A 13,648-nucleotide genomic window follows, 5' to 3' on the forward strand; every position below is an offset into this window, starting at 1 on the left:
TGTTCATTGGACATCATTTTGCACTCGCGAGTATGCTTCATGAGATGGACGGCAAGCAGCAGATCCGGCTGGAGAGGGATGGGGAGGGCCGCATCGTACGGCTCCCTCTGAATGAAGCGAGCGTCGAAGCACAGCGCAAAGCACCGAAACCCGACTTGCGCTTGAAACTTAAGAGGCGTCCGAGCCGGATTCTGTCGACACTATGGGCCGATTTGAATTCGAAGCTGTTTTTTCTGCAATGCAGAATTAAAATTCTACGTCCCCTGTTCAAGACCTCCGTTTACTTACGAAACGGGTACAAGGTAGTAACGTCAAGGTACAGGTGGAAAAAAATCTTCTATGGAGAGCTTGCAAATATACGAAAGCCCAAGAAAACCCTCCATTCGCAGTCCTCTCAGGAGAAGGGGACTGTGGGCCGCGAAGGAACCGCAGTCGCCTCTTCACTGCCCATGAACACGCAGAAGCCTTCGGAAGAAGGCCAATCTTCCTCCCCAGAAACAGCCAGCCCAAGAGAGGAGCAGAGTTCGTCTCTTTCAGATGAGCAGGGATCTGGGGACAAGACCCTGTCCACACCAGAAGCCATCACCGCAGAGGAAGCACCGATCGATCCGGCCACCCTCACAGACAAGCAGAGGAAGAAGCTGCGGAGCGTGGAGGCTAGAGAGGCTGCGTCAAAGCAAAGAGAAGCAGCGCGATTGCAGAAGACAAAGGAAGAGGTCGCAAACGCCGCATCCTCAGAACCCAAAGAAGAGCCGAAGGAAGAGCCGCCGGCGGCTTCTCTGAAGCGAGCCGTCCCGGTACAGAATCCCAGAAAGAAGCGCCTCCCGCTTGCTAAGCAGGCTGCAAAGACTCGGGTAGCCCCGAAGAAGTCTGTGAGGGCCGCGAATCTGGCGCAGACGAAGGCCCAGAAGAAGGCCCAGAAGAAGGCCCAGAAGGAGGCCAAGAAGGAGGCCCAGAAGGAGGCCCAGAGGAAGGCACAGGAGGAGGCACAGGAGGAGGAGAAGGAACAGAAAGAGAAGGAGGCACAGAAGCAGAAGGAGGCACAGAAGCAGAAGGAGGCACAGAAGCAGAAGGAGGCACAGAAGCAGAAGGAGGCACAGAAGCGGAAGGAGGCAGAGAAGCAGAAGGAGGCACAGAAGCGGAAGGAGGCAGAGAAGCAGAAGGAGACACAGAAGCAGAAGGAGGCACAGAAGGAGAAGGAAGCCTCAAACAAAGCCCAGAAGGAGGCATAGAAGGAGGCGCAGGTCGAGCCGAAAACATGGCTTGAGACTGCAGAAAGATCCATGAAATATTCGGAGTCGGAAAGCGAGTAACATGGTCTTCCCTTACACGAGGTGAAAGCAGCGTAGACGCATAGACGCATAGACAACGCGAAGAGGAGGAACCCTGAAGGTTGCAACCTAGTGGCGGGAATCTTCGAGATCTACGAAGGAAACAAGTGGTAAGCCGAGGGCTACGACGACGAGAGCAAAGAGCATAGGGCATCACGTTGTCTCGAGGAGGAACCGCCAGCAAGCTGTGTTGTGTTGGCCGCACGAGACTATGCCTTCAGATGGATGTGTATAAAATGGAACTTGGATATTCTTCTTTAGGGAACAGGACCACCCATATCCCAAACAACCTTGCATGAGCTGGCGCAGAGAAATCGATCTACCTTGAAAACTCTCCCTTCAAGACGGGTACTGCTAGCTATTGACTCCTCTTCTTCTTCCTTTTCTTTTTCTTCCTTCGCCATACAGGAAGCATGGTTGAGCGAGTGAGTGCGTTAGACAGATAGAGAGAGAGCCAAGTCGCTAATTACTACCTGCAGCCCCTCCCTTTTCTTTCTACTCATAAGGCCCCACCTCATCACCATCGTACAGCGCACCCACAGGGATCCTGATGTGATGCGACTGTCCAATCCGCGTGATCTCCTCCCTGTCCTCGGCGCTCAGCTGCAGGTCCAGCGCTGAGAAGAACTCGTGCATCCGCTCAGGCTTCTTGGTGGTGTTGAGCACAATAGCCCCCAGATCCAGCTGCCAGCGGATCAGCACGGTGGCCTCGCTGACGCCGTACTTGGCGGCGAGCTCGGCGAGCTTGGCGTCGAGGTGGTTACCCTTGAGCCAGGTCAGGGGCGCCAGCCCCATGTAGGTCTGGACGGCGATGCCCTGGGACTCCTGCAGCCAGGCGGCGTAGGAGGGGGCGCCCTGCAGGTACGGGTTGAACTGGATCTGGTTGGCGACAGGGCGGATCTCGGCCGTCTTGAGGAGGTTCTCGATGTGGTGGCGGCGGAAGTTGGACACGGCGATGGACTTGGCCTTGCCGGCGCGCTGGATGGACTCTAGGATCTTCCAAGCTGCGGCTACGTCGGACTCGACATACTTGTTGTCTTTGATGTAAGGGCTGTGGAGGATGTATCTGTGAGGGCGGGTTAGCAACTGTCAGGCAGGAGGAGTCTGCCATGGGATGGATCAACTGGGATGGCCGCGGAAGAAAAGAAAGGAAAGAAGAAGAAGAAGAAGAAGAAGAAGAAGAAGAAAAGGAGGGGGGGGGGGGGGGTTCGGCTCACAGGTCGACGTAGTCCGTTCCCAGTCTCTCGAGGGTCTTGTCAAAGGCCGCAGTGAGGTCCTCGATCTTACCCTCCGCGAGGGAGTGGATGACCTTGGTGGTGATGAACAAGTCCTGGCGGGGAACGCCGGACTCCCGGATCGCCTCACGCAGTTCAGCCTCGGTGCCATAGCCCTCTGCGGTGTCTATGTGCCTGTAGCCCGCCTTGATAGCCTCCTTGACGATGCTCACCACGTCTGGGTTGAACGCGGAGAACCGGTCGGGCTTGTACCAGACCGTGCCTATGCCGAAGCCCAGCTATGTTGGCGGCCAGTCAGTCAGTCAAGTCGTCTGAAGTATCTCACACAAGGCAGGAGGATTATAACAACAACAACAACAACAACAACAACAACAATAATATTTCTGGACGCACCACAGGAATCTCAGCTCCGTTGTTAAGTTTCTTCGTGGGAACCTGCACCATGTTGATTTACTTTTGGTCGATTAGGACGACAGTGCCAGCGGGACCGGGAGAGTCGGGAGGCGGGCAGGAACTCTCAAATGCAATGAGGGGTTTGACTTTGAGGGGTTTGACTTGAGTGAGACTGTTGAAAGGCTCGACCAAAGGCATGACAAGGTTAACACAAACTTGGAGACTGGTGGAAGGGGCACAATATATAATCACAAGAAGACCAGGTGGGGCCCGCTGAGCCTAGAAGTCATGGGCCCGCCTGATAAACAGAACTCTTCCAGACATGCCCTTATCCAACTCAGAGAGGGAGCAGACGTGCGACTTCATTAACCTGGCTTGGCCCGGCTCTATCTGGCCTGGCACTTGTGCAAGGAACTCAATCCTGTGATACTGTGGGAAATCTCAGGGTTCTGTCAAAGGTGACAGGGCCTTTGCGTAGGCGAATCTAGAGCGAATCACGACAGATGTTCCCACTAGCAGGTCGATTAGAGATATTTGCGGCCCCAATCGAAAGCCAAGAGGGATGGAGACAGGCAGCGTGGCACATGGCGGACAACCACCTTGTTGCAGGATTCAGACCAAAGGGACACCAGAGTGCACTGTTGAGGGACTGTATCGGCAGCCCCGGGAACCGGTGGGGACGAAAAAGACAGGAGGATTGCCAGCAAGGTCGACTGTTTGTAGTCGCTTGTCGGCCCTGCCCATGTTGTCTCGCAGTGGCAACAGGAAAGAGTATACGAAGAGAAAAGAAATGAGGCTTGGGCAGGTGGCATGAATGAGGACCAACCTGGTACAGAGCCGCAGGCACTCGCCCGGCCAAGTGAGCAAGTAAACATATACCGTAAGTGCTGCAGTAAAGCCCGGCGACGGCGTTGCGCGTTCGCTCCTTGTAGGGCTCGTAAAGCTGTGTAGAGATGGTGGTTGGCCCGATCTAGCTACATGCAGCAACATCGAGACCAACGTCCATCACCCTTTTTTCCTCTCTTTTCCCCGAATCTCGGTCACAGTACTAAGATCGGTCATTCTGGGTCTTCTAGCACTCTTCATACCACATTTTTGCCTCCTCTGGTGGACAAGTCGAACACGAGTGAGAAAGAAGAGCACCCTTGGAAGTGAGTGCTGAAGCAAGGAATAGTGCGGGGAAGCATAGTGCCCCAGACGGCCTGGCCCACATCTACTTGGCGGCTCTTGGGATGAGAGAGGGGGGGGGGTATATTAGTACAGCTGTGGGCGCGGCCTAAATTCACACAGAAGGCTCGACAGCAGTGGACCATTCTCACAACTGGAGTGAATACCATGACAGCACGGGCAGATTAGCCCTGGACTCATTCTGTGCGAGTTACCATCCTACAGCTTGACAATTATGTGTCTCCTTGGCAGTGTAGTTGAGGAATCAGCACATGTCTTGTAATAAATCTATATAATTAATATTTGCAGGTCAGATTTCATGACTCACAACATGGCAATGTAGCCAAGTGGTTACGGCGCTGGCCTGCTAATTCCTCAGCGGATTATCAGAGAAGCCAGTCTCTTCGGAGGCGCAGGTTCGAATCCTGTCATTGTCGTTTTTGCTTTTTTGGCCACTGTTTTCTTTTCCGGTCCTCTATTTCCCATTTTTGGTTCCGACTGTGTTTCCTGCCATTCCTTTTACTAGGTTGGGTTGCCTTGAAGACCTTTTCCTCCACGAGCTCGCCACCGTGTCACACTTGTCGAGACAGATGAAAAAACACTACCCGCAATTCTCTCTGCTAAAAGGAATCTGTGCAGCTATTACATAGCTGAGAGCGTTAACTTCAATGATTCCATCTATTTCATAATAGCAAGAACTCGCTTCTTCTTGAAATGCCACTTCAAGCCAACGCTACATACTGGCCGGCGGTCCACCCAGACCCCCAAACGATGTCTTTTGTCGTCAGAGATGATATTACTATCACTCAGAGTTTGCCAGCCCAGCTCCTAGAGTTTATTATCAGGCATAAAGTCATGTAAGAAATCTGGAGCGGTTTCACGAAGGATAGAATACTACATCAGCATCCTTGAAAGATCGTCCCATTCTGATGGGGGCATATTGTTATAGGTATGTCGAATACTTGAGGCAAGCTGGGTGGAAAGGCTGTCTAACCAATATTTAATTACCGGATATCGGAAGATTCTGTTTTTATAGAGGAAGGGACAGTTGAGACTGTGTTTTCTTCGGTGATTGGAGGAAGCTGAGACTGAACAAGTTCCACGGCTGTGTGGTCGGGATTGCGCACATTTGCTCCAGACGGTCAAGAGAGCCAAAGATCTTGTTCATCCAAGTCCCATTCCAGCCAATCCTCAGACGCATCGATATCATCCTCACACCCCAACTTAGATGGATAGTCATATCCATCATCGATGGCTTTGCTGCTCACAATGAAAGCGCTTCCAACCAGCCTGTAATGCCCACCCATAGAGTTCTCAACCTTTCGAATGATAAACGGTGTCTTCGTACCAAAAATAATGCAACAGAGATCGCCCTCCTGTGCAACACCCGGCACAAGCCCGTAGTAGCCACGATTTGTAACGACGACACGGCGGTTATGTGTGTAATATTTGACATGACCTTGAACAACCTCCGCGTTGCCCTCTGGGGCCTCCTCCTCAAAATAAGCAAGGCTCGGGTCATCTGCAGACAGACCTTGCGAAGTGTCCGAGCTGTCCCCTTGTAAATGGCACAGGTAGGCGCCGTCGTTTGCCACCTGGGCATCGTCGGACACAGATGGGCCGAAACCGAGTCCGAGACAATGAAGGAAGGCTAGGAGAGGAGAGAAAGCCTTATACGCGGTGATGCCCTCCGAGGAGTCGCGCAAAGCCCTCCAAGTAACTGCTATATCATCGACGGAAGAGTCTTCGGTGAGTAGGCTAGACAAAGTCTGAACCGAATCTATGATCAGACCCCGAACTTTGAGCAGATTTACCTGCCCTGGGAGCAAAGAGAAGACTGGACGATTTATAGGTGCTGATGAAGAGCGCGAAATGAAGCTCCTGGTATCATGACTGTCGTTCTTGATGATCTTCCGGTACGGATCAATTTGCCATTGTGGAATCCATGAGGGGAAATCGTCGCGCAGTGTCGTTATATCGTGCTCGACGTAATGCAGGAGGTCAAGGTGCTGAGTCTTCTCGAGATACGATACAGCAAAGTCTCGATATACTTCGAGATATGGTTTATTGTAGTCAATGGTCAAGTCGCCCCGAATATTCTTGGCTGCTGGAAGCCCGAGGAATCCGTAGATGTGGTCGCGCTTATCATAGAAGCCCAATTCTCTTCCGTATTCAAGAATGCCGAGAAAGCTCTGTGAATAAAATCGAGTCCGCTGAAAGAATAACTTTACTTCTTGGCGGTGCCGATGGTCGAAGATATCTAGGTGCATGTAAGGGACGTATATGTTGTATACGTCCTCGAGTGTCGATGCTCTCGAAGCAACCCATCGTACCGTTCGTAGGATATGGAGCCAGTCAATGGAGGCGCCACCCCAGAGAACCCACACCTCGGCTGCAAGTCCAGCCTCCTCCACAACCCATCCCCTTTTGAACCAAGGCTGGTCAAAGAGCTCCCAGAGAGATGACCACCTGGTGTCCGAAAGAAGGGGTTCGTCTTGTGCCGGAAACGGAAACGAATCCCAGCGTTTTACAGTGATGCTGTTCAAGGTTGTGAAATACAATTGGTTCACGTCCGCCAGCAGAGCGGCTGCGCGTATGGCGTGATCGTCTCCTTGAGGGCCGAGACAGACCAGTACACGTGTAGCTTGAGTGTAAATTTCCTTCATCAAACGCACCTGGCGTGATTTCTCCTGCTTATCAGCCTGGTTGATGCATATCGCATCTGCCCATAAGACGCGTTCTCTGTCGGGGTGCTGGACCTGTAACAGCGCCGCGCGGAGATTACTGGTGATGCGGAGTGGTTGTCCATTGCACATGATCGTGTCAGGCTTCTCCGAGCCTCCCCAGGTATAGGAAATTGCTTCAAATTTGGGCTTGTGCGTTAAGTTTACTGTTTGAAGGGTGCACGCCAGAGCTTCGTTTGTCGTGTCAGTCCCAGGAGCCAGAACCAAACAGCGTATTTCGTAATGATCAAGCGGGCTGTTTTCGTATCTGTACTCGGCATGCCTGGCTTTTTCTCCATCGAAAATATGTAGCATTTTATCCATTGTATAAAGCTGACACTGGGGATGGGAAGTCAAAATACATCAAGAAGTCGAGGATGCAGGACAGTCTCAATATCAAGAACACTGACTAAGTAGACAGGTCAGGAGGAATCAAGATGAAGAGACAGCGACAATGGTATTATATTTGTAGCTGATAAGCGTCTTGCTAGGAGCGAGCGTAGTGCTGAGGTAAGTAAATATTTACTTGCATGTAAGCACTAACGATGTTGGCTAGCCTAGAACTAACCTTGCGGTGTTGTAAAAATCTCGGCAATTCGGTAGTACAGCACGCTATGCTACCGTGGAACCCTTAAAAAGTTGTCGAAGTGAGCATCACGTGCCTGTTTTCTGTTGCTCTCTGTGGGTAGAGTCCCTGGAGGTTTATCTTTTCCACAGATGCGACTTAGTTACTGTTGCTGAATGAGGGCCATAGCCAACTAATATCCACTGACCCGAGTAATGAAGGGGATGGCCTCTACTATATCGTAACTTCGGGGTGTTTCCTTATAACCGCATCGTAGCCCAGAACCCATATACATTGTCTGCCCCGGAGTCGAATCATACTGGAAAGCACATGAATATAATTATCACACAACAAAGCCATGTGGTCTGATGTACCTGTAAATCTATGGGTTTATATGAGCAAGCTACGTAGATGTAGCAGGAGACTCTCGTAACCCTAACCCTGTTATCCATGAGCAAATGTGCGTAACTTCGGATCTTAGATGACGGCATGTTCCAAGTGACCTTCTGCGCCTATGGCCATATCACCCAAGGCCTTCGAGCACACTGGAACATGAACTTCAGCCACCTACCCGCCGCCTAGTTACTCATACAACCACAAGAAAATGAAGAATCTTCTCAGAGGCGCAATTCCGCAATCAGCAGAGTCCGCCAGCCATGGACTGCACGTGCTCGTTGACAAGGACCCAGATGGCGAGGGCGTTGTAGATGTCGTGGCGGTCCACGGCCTAAACGGGCACTATGAAGGGACATGGACCACAGCACTCCATGACCGCACCCAGATAAACTGGTTGAAGGACATGTTGCCCAAGATTGGGGGTATCAAGCCCGTTAGGGTCATGTCATTCTCATACAACTCGTCTGTTCAGTTCAGCAAGTCGACCTCCGACGTTTTCGTATTCGCAGACCAGCTCCTCGAACATTTACTGGCAAAACGGGCGCATTCTGGAGAGACGAGGCGCCCCATTGTTTTCATATGTCATAGCCTGGGTGGGATTGTGGTCAAGCAGGCGAGTTGTAGCGGATCAAGTGCTCTATCTCGTGAAACATTCCTGACTTTTCCAAGCAGGCAGTGAACAGAGCAGCAGAGAATCACAGGTACAAAGATGTCATTTTGGATCATGTGCAGGGCATCTGCTTCTTTGGAACTCCACACAGAGGCTCGGAGCTGGCACCATGGGGCTCGACCGTCAGCAGGATCTTGAGAGCGGGAGTCATGGGAAGCCATACGAACTCACAATTAACCAAGGATCTTGAACGAAAGTCTCACATGTTGAGCCAAATCTCAAAGTCCTTCCTTCAGCACGGTCGCAGGCTGAAGATTGTGAGCTTCACCGAGACAGAGAAATTGGACTGGCTGAACTGCCTAGTAGGTGTCATTTCCACATTGACCATAATGAGATAGTTGTTGGCATGCCAACTTCTTGACAGGTGGTCGACCCGGACTCTGCAACTCTGGCATGGCCAGGCGAGATTGTGGTTCCCATTGATGGGAACCACCGCAACATATGCAGGTTCATCGGCCCCAAAGACCCAAAATTTGCTCCAGTCGAGTCACAGATTAAGCAAATGATTGGAAAGAAAGGTAAGAAAGGTGGCCTCAGAGTACGAATGAGAGTTACGAGAGATTATATGCTTATTCTAAGTATAGCTTCTACCGTTATCACTGGTAATGTGATCGGATCCGGGGAAATTATGACAGCGCTTTGGTCCAACTATGAGTCCCATAAGGCTCGAAATCCCACTGCGGTCTTCGGAACCTGCTCGTGGATCCTGAGACATCCAAAGATGCAGGCGTGGGAAAAGAGTCCACACCGCTCGCTTCTATGGCACTCAGCGAACGCCGGCTGCGGGAAGTCTGTGATGGCATCTTTCCTAATCGATCACTTCAAGAGAAACGCTAAAACAGATACCGATGTCTGTTACTTCTTCTTCAAGGACGACAGCATGGAGCAGAGCAATGCCGTAATTGGCGTTTCGGCTTTCTTGCACCAGCTTTACTCGGCCCATCCGGAGCTTACGAGTCTCGCACGCAAGCAGTTAAGTATCCCAGGAAACACACTGACGAGAATTGACACACTGTGGCAGATGTTCATAAGCACGGTCAACAACGATCGGGCTAAACCAACTACAATCTGTCTGATAGATGGCCTAGACGAATGTGACGAAACTTCTCGAAAGCAACTGATGGCTCTGATGGCGGAGTACTTCAAACGGTCTGCCGGAGAGCCAGAAGCCCGGAATCTGAAGATTTTGGTGCTCAGTCGGCCTGATAATTCCATCCAGATGATGTTTGATAGGCAAGCACCGAAAATGAGGAGCGCAGCGGCTTCCGGCGAAATCTCTAGGTACAACATGATGCGGCTCCGTGGAGAAGATGAGACGAACGCTATTAGCCAGGACATCGAACTGGTGGCTCAGGATGCCATGCAAGACCTGGCTGATAGAGGAATACCCGAAGATTTCCTCGTGGAAATCGAGAGAGAACTCGTGAGCCGAGCCGACCGCACATTCTTGTGGACTGCCTTGATCATTCAGCTTCTCAAAGACAAAGCAGTCGAGGGAGCTTCGAGGAGAGAGATGAATGCCATACTCCGTAGCCGAAGCGTCTACTCTATCTACACGGCTTTGCTTGATTCCAAGACTGGCAACACACCCCATATCAAGCGGAAAGCCAGGAAGATGTTGAGCCTGATACTCGCGGCAATGCGGCCGCTTACTGTCGAAGAGGTGAACATCGCCCTGGCAGTCAAACCCGACCTCGACGCCTTGACTGTGTCGAAATCCAGGCCCAAACCCAGCAAGAGAACATTCCACAGTGTCGAATACGAGCTGGTATACCCGCCAGAGAACCACATCAAGTCCCTCTGCGGGCACTTTGTCCGGATTATCCAGGGAAGAGTTTACCTAGTTCATCAAACAGCGAGAGAGTTTCTCCTGGATCAATCATCCATAAGGGGCTTGTTTGAAATCTCGCCAGACTTCAACGATGACGACTCGGACGGAGGGCTGTGGGACTGCTCTCTCTCAGACTCCGACACAGAGCAATATGAACCTTCTACAACGGATTCTGTTCTTACCGAAAGCACAAAGGCTGCAACACTTGAAAGTGACCACGCAGCCGAGCCCGACTGGCAACATAGCTTCTCCCTGGAACGCTGCCATGCTTCGCTTCTGGAGATCTGCACGACCTATCTTTACATGCTTGGCAAGCCATGCAACGATACTGCACTCGGGCAGCCTGCGGAGAAGGTGGCCCTCTTCCTTGCATATGCCGCAAGCTACTGGGTGGTGCACTTTCACCAAGTGTGCGAGAGGATCCTGCCTGCAGACCTCTCCTACTACCACGGCCTGTGCCATCCACGCTTTCCAGGATTCACCACCTGGCTTGAGGCTTATGATGGCGAAGGCCGGCAGCCGATTTTCGCCTCGGGCTCGGTGGACGAGCAGCAGGACATGATTATTGAAAAGTTCGCGCTCGAGCCGGGGCATCCTAGGTTCGGCAAAGAATTCACGACAGAGGTCGACTTGACGCGGATATTCGCGGCGGGGGAGAGTCATCGCCAGATCCTTTCGTGCAATCCATCGCAGGCGCAGAACCTCAATTTTCCTGTCAAGGTGGACGAGACAGGAGTCGTCAAGCTAGACTTTGAGCTTGTTGGGAAAGCCGTTATAGGTCGTGAATGATCACTGATCCATCCTTTCAATCAATCTGTTTCGTCTTATGCAGTAATGGTGCGTTGAATTTTTAAGGAGGCAATCGCATAGCAAAAGGACAGACTGAGGCAGGGCAGTCTTCTGAACAATCCACACATGACTCCAGTACAGCAAATTCCGGACGCTGCTGATGGCATCCCATACTGGACCATGTGCCTGAGTGTAGAGCTCAAACATATTCTTTAGCCAGCTCAGGCCCACTGTTCATGAGAACCTCATGTATGGCATAGCATGTCCTAAAAAGCAAGCTTAATGGTACTGCTGTTGTCTGCCACCGAAATAGACACAGCTTCAGCCTCAAATACATATGATATAGCTAGACCAACTATCCATTGAGAGAATAAAGCCTCATCTTCTGCTCTATTGTATTTATGGAAGACAAAAGGAAGATCTAAGGGTGATATTCGTGTATGTAAGTATATAATGTCGAAAAGCAGGCAAATGTGGGTATGCACAAATCAATAAGAGACACCTGCTCATGATACCCCCATAATTGAACAGAAAACGACTGCAGTATGCGCAAAGAGACAATAAAGCATACCAAATACAAAGATTCAGGTTCTTGACGCGTATAATAGCAACGCGTACGTGTCCTGCAGTGCTTTACGTCAACGAACAGAACAGTGGGTTTTCGTGCTCTCCACGCGCACACGTTCCTTAGCCTTGAGCCATCCTTTGTTTTTTTCTTCTGTCCTTTTTGTCTTCTTCTTTCGTTCTCCCCAACTTGCTTGACCTTCTCATAACCAATCTTTCGATTCACACACTCTCAAGCAAATATGTCTTCCCCTGCCTCCGTTGCGTCTTCTGTATGTACTTTGCTGCTCCTTGTGTGATAATTGGGCTGAATTTCGAGTAGGATACGCCTGTTTCCAGGGCAGAGGACGGGCGACGTCCTTATCCATGCCTTGTTTGCCTGCGCTCTGCCTGGGCTGGACGCTCCAATGGAGCGTGCTACGACAATCCTTCTGTTCCTCGAGGCAAACGCTGCTCGCGCTGCGCGCACGGGCGCGGTTGCCAACTGCTGCCACGCTCTTGTCGCAGGTCCGCCCTTGCTTATATCAAGGCGAAAGAAATGGGTCCCACCTGCAAGAAAAGCGTATGAGATGCCCCTTGCGTTTGGAAGATACTTCTGTTTCTAATCTCTCACGAGTAGCTTGTCAACAAACTTGGTTGTGCTTCTAAGGCAGCTGTTAAGACTGCCCTGGGATTAGATCCACGGCCCGTGACGAACAAGAAAAGAAAGAGGAAGGAGATCATGGAGAGAGAGATCAAGGAGGAAGAGATGGAGCACGAGGAGTGGGAGGAGGAGGGTGAGGAGGAGGTGGAGAGTGAGCAGTGGGAGGAGGGTGAGGATGAGCTAGATAAGGCGGGCTAGAAGGATGAGAAACTACGCGCTGATCGTATTGCTAAGGTCAAGGAGGGTTTGTGTGCTCTCGTTGATCTGATGGTTGCTTGAGTTGAGCACGCGTGCGGGAAACGAGGCTAAGTCAGTCCTCCTATACGTTTTAGTCTCTCATCTGCATCTCACAATTGTAAAATACATGTCAGAGGAATTTCTTGTAACACAATATTGGTCCGATCTGTCTATCTGAAGGGCTCATGAGGTCTGGAATCTTGGGTGGCACCAATTCTGGAGCTATCAATGTCTGGATACCGTATAGAAGCAGCAAACAGATCATGGAGTATTACAAGCTCTGATGCAGCACGTTTCGAGGTCCGCTGCAGTCTTTGTTCTCTTCCCAGATGAAAGATGATATTACTGATTATTCATTTCCGCTTTGTCTGTGCCCAAATACGTTAAAGCTCAGATCGGCGTTCTCGTGCTTTGCAAATCCTGCCATGCGCGCAGTGCATGCGGAGCTTGCAACCACAACAGACGCCTCACACTAATGACAGTCTCTCATCAAAGCAGATTCTCCGAAATATTCATATCTTTCTGGGCGAGGGAAAAGGGGCGAAGGGATGCCAATAGCATGTTTTCTGATACTCGGCTCTTCTTAAATTTCCCCCTCCTTCTTTGTAGAGAGTGAAATCCCCTTCAACACGTACTGTTGTCTTTTCTCGAAGGAGGCGAGGGCGGAGAACATTGTACTGTCCCTCAACCATTACCCTCTGGACGCGGTCGTCCGATCTTTACCTGAAGGCGAGCAAGCAGCTTGCTCTCTATTCCATTGTCCTGCTGTGTTTGAATCGAGAAAGTACTTGGTTGATCATGCAAGTTCACTATGACAATAACGAATCCAAAAATGTTTGTCCAAAAAGAATAGTATTGACACGAAGCACAACAAGGTCTATATACAAGCGAATTGACAAGTCACCCGTATCTGCCACATCGAGACCACCCACTCAACCCTACGCCGATCCTACCTCATACAGACTTGACTCATATCCAGGTAAGTACCAGCACTTTTAAACCGAGGCAGTCACGTAGACTGTCTTAGTGCGAGGCTTGCAAGAAGATGCTGATGACGAGGCGAGGGCGGTAGTGGCAGGGGCAGCAGAGGTGCTGGCGGCGGCG

General features: G+C 51.0%; 4 protein-coding genes and 1 non-coding gene across 5 annotated transcripts; 3 read left to right on the forward strand and 2 right to left on the reverse strand.

Moving 5' to 3' along the window:
* Nucleotides 1-1,826: 1,826 nt before the first annotated feature.
* Nucleotides 1,827-3,010, reverse strand: M406DRAFT_259021 (Aldo/keto reductase; the record flags this gene model as incomplete). The annotated part of the gene is made up of 3 exons (XM_040917272.1): nucleotides 1,827-2,397; nucleotides 2,549-2,844; nucleotides 2,960-3,010. The coding sequence occupies 3 exons, from the start codon at nucleotides 3,008-3,010 to the stop codon at nucleotides 1,827-1,829; spliced, it is 918 nt and encodes a 305-aa protein (XP_040775257.1).
* Nucleotides 3,011-4,459: 1,449 nt separating this feature from the next.
* On the forward strand, nucleotides 4,460-4,563 carry M406DRAFT_t64. The gene has a single exon. It is a non-coding gene; the product is annotated as a tRNA-Ser (tRNA).
* Nucleotides 4,564-5,268: 705 nt separating this feature from the next.
* On the reverse strand, nucleotides 5,269-7,164 carry M406DRAFT_259669 (HET-domain-containing protein; the record flags this gene model as incomplete). Its single annotated transcript, XM_040917313.1, has 1 exon — nucleotides 5,269-7,164. One exon carries the CDS (start codon nucleotides 7,162-7,164, stop codon nucleotides 5,269-5,271), a length of 1,896 nt encoding a protein of 631 aa, XP_040775258.1.
* Nucleotides 7,165-7,961: 797 nt separating this feature from the next.
* Nucleotides 7,962-11,447, forward strand: M406DRAFT_351665 (uncharacterized protein). The gene is made up of 5 exons (XM_040922645.1): nucleotides 7,962-8,423; nucleotides 8,483-8,782; nucleotides 8,845-8,998; nucleotides 9,065-9,457; nucleotides 9,560-11,447. The coding sequence occupies exons 1-5, from the start codon at nucleotides 8,019-8,021 to the stop codon at nucleotides 11,098-11,100; spliced, it is 2,793 nt and encodes a 930-aa protein (XP_040775259.1). The 5' UTR covers nucleotides 7,962-8,018; the 3' UTR covers nucleotides 11,101-11,447.
* Nucleotides 11,448-11,906: 459 nt separating this feature from the next.
* Nucleotides 11,907-12,505, forward strand: M406DRAFT_71150 (uncharacterized protein; the record flags this gene model as incomplete). Its single annotated transcript, XM_040925398.1, has 3 exons — nucleotides 11,907-11,936; nucleotides 12,009-12,171; nucleotides 12,342-12,505. 3 exons carry the CDS (start codon nucleotides 11,907-11,909, stop codon nucleotides 12,503-12,505), a joined length of 357 nt encoding a protein of 118 aa, XP_040775260.1.
* Nucleotides 12,506-13,648: the final 1,143 nt, after the last annotated feature.

This window comes from Cryphonectria parasitica (assembly GCF_011745365.1).
Source record: "Cryphonectria parasitica EP155 unplaced genomic scaffold M406scaffold_5, whole genome shotgun sequence".
Taxonomy (NCBI): Eukaryota; Fungi; Ascomycota; class Sordariomycetes; order Diaporthales; family Cryphonectriaceae; genus Cryphonectria; species Cryphonectria parasitica.

Bases quoted from the DNA above. Each gene is read 5' to 3' on its own strand.
- M406DRAFT_351665 (XM_040922645.1), top strand. From the start codon at position 8,019: ATGAAGAATCTTCTCAGAGGCGCAATTCCGCAATCAGCAGAGTCCGCC. The intron at 8,424-8,482 runs GCGAGTTGTAGC...TTTTCCAAGCAG, and splicing joins GTGGGATTGTGGTCAAGCAG to GCAGTGAACAGAGCAGCAGA. The intron at 9,458-9,559 runs GTATCCCAGGAA...TCTGTCTGATAG, and splicing joins TCTCGCACGCAAGCAGTTAA to ATGGCCTAGACGAATGTGAC.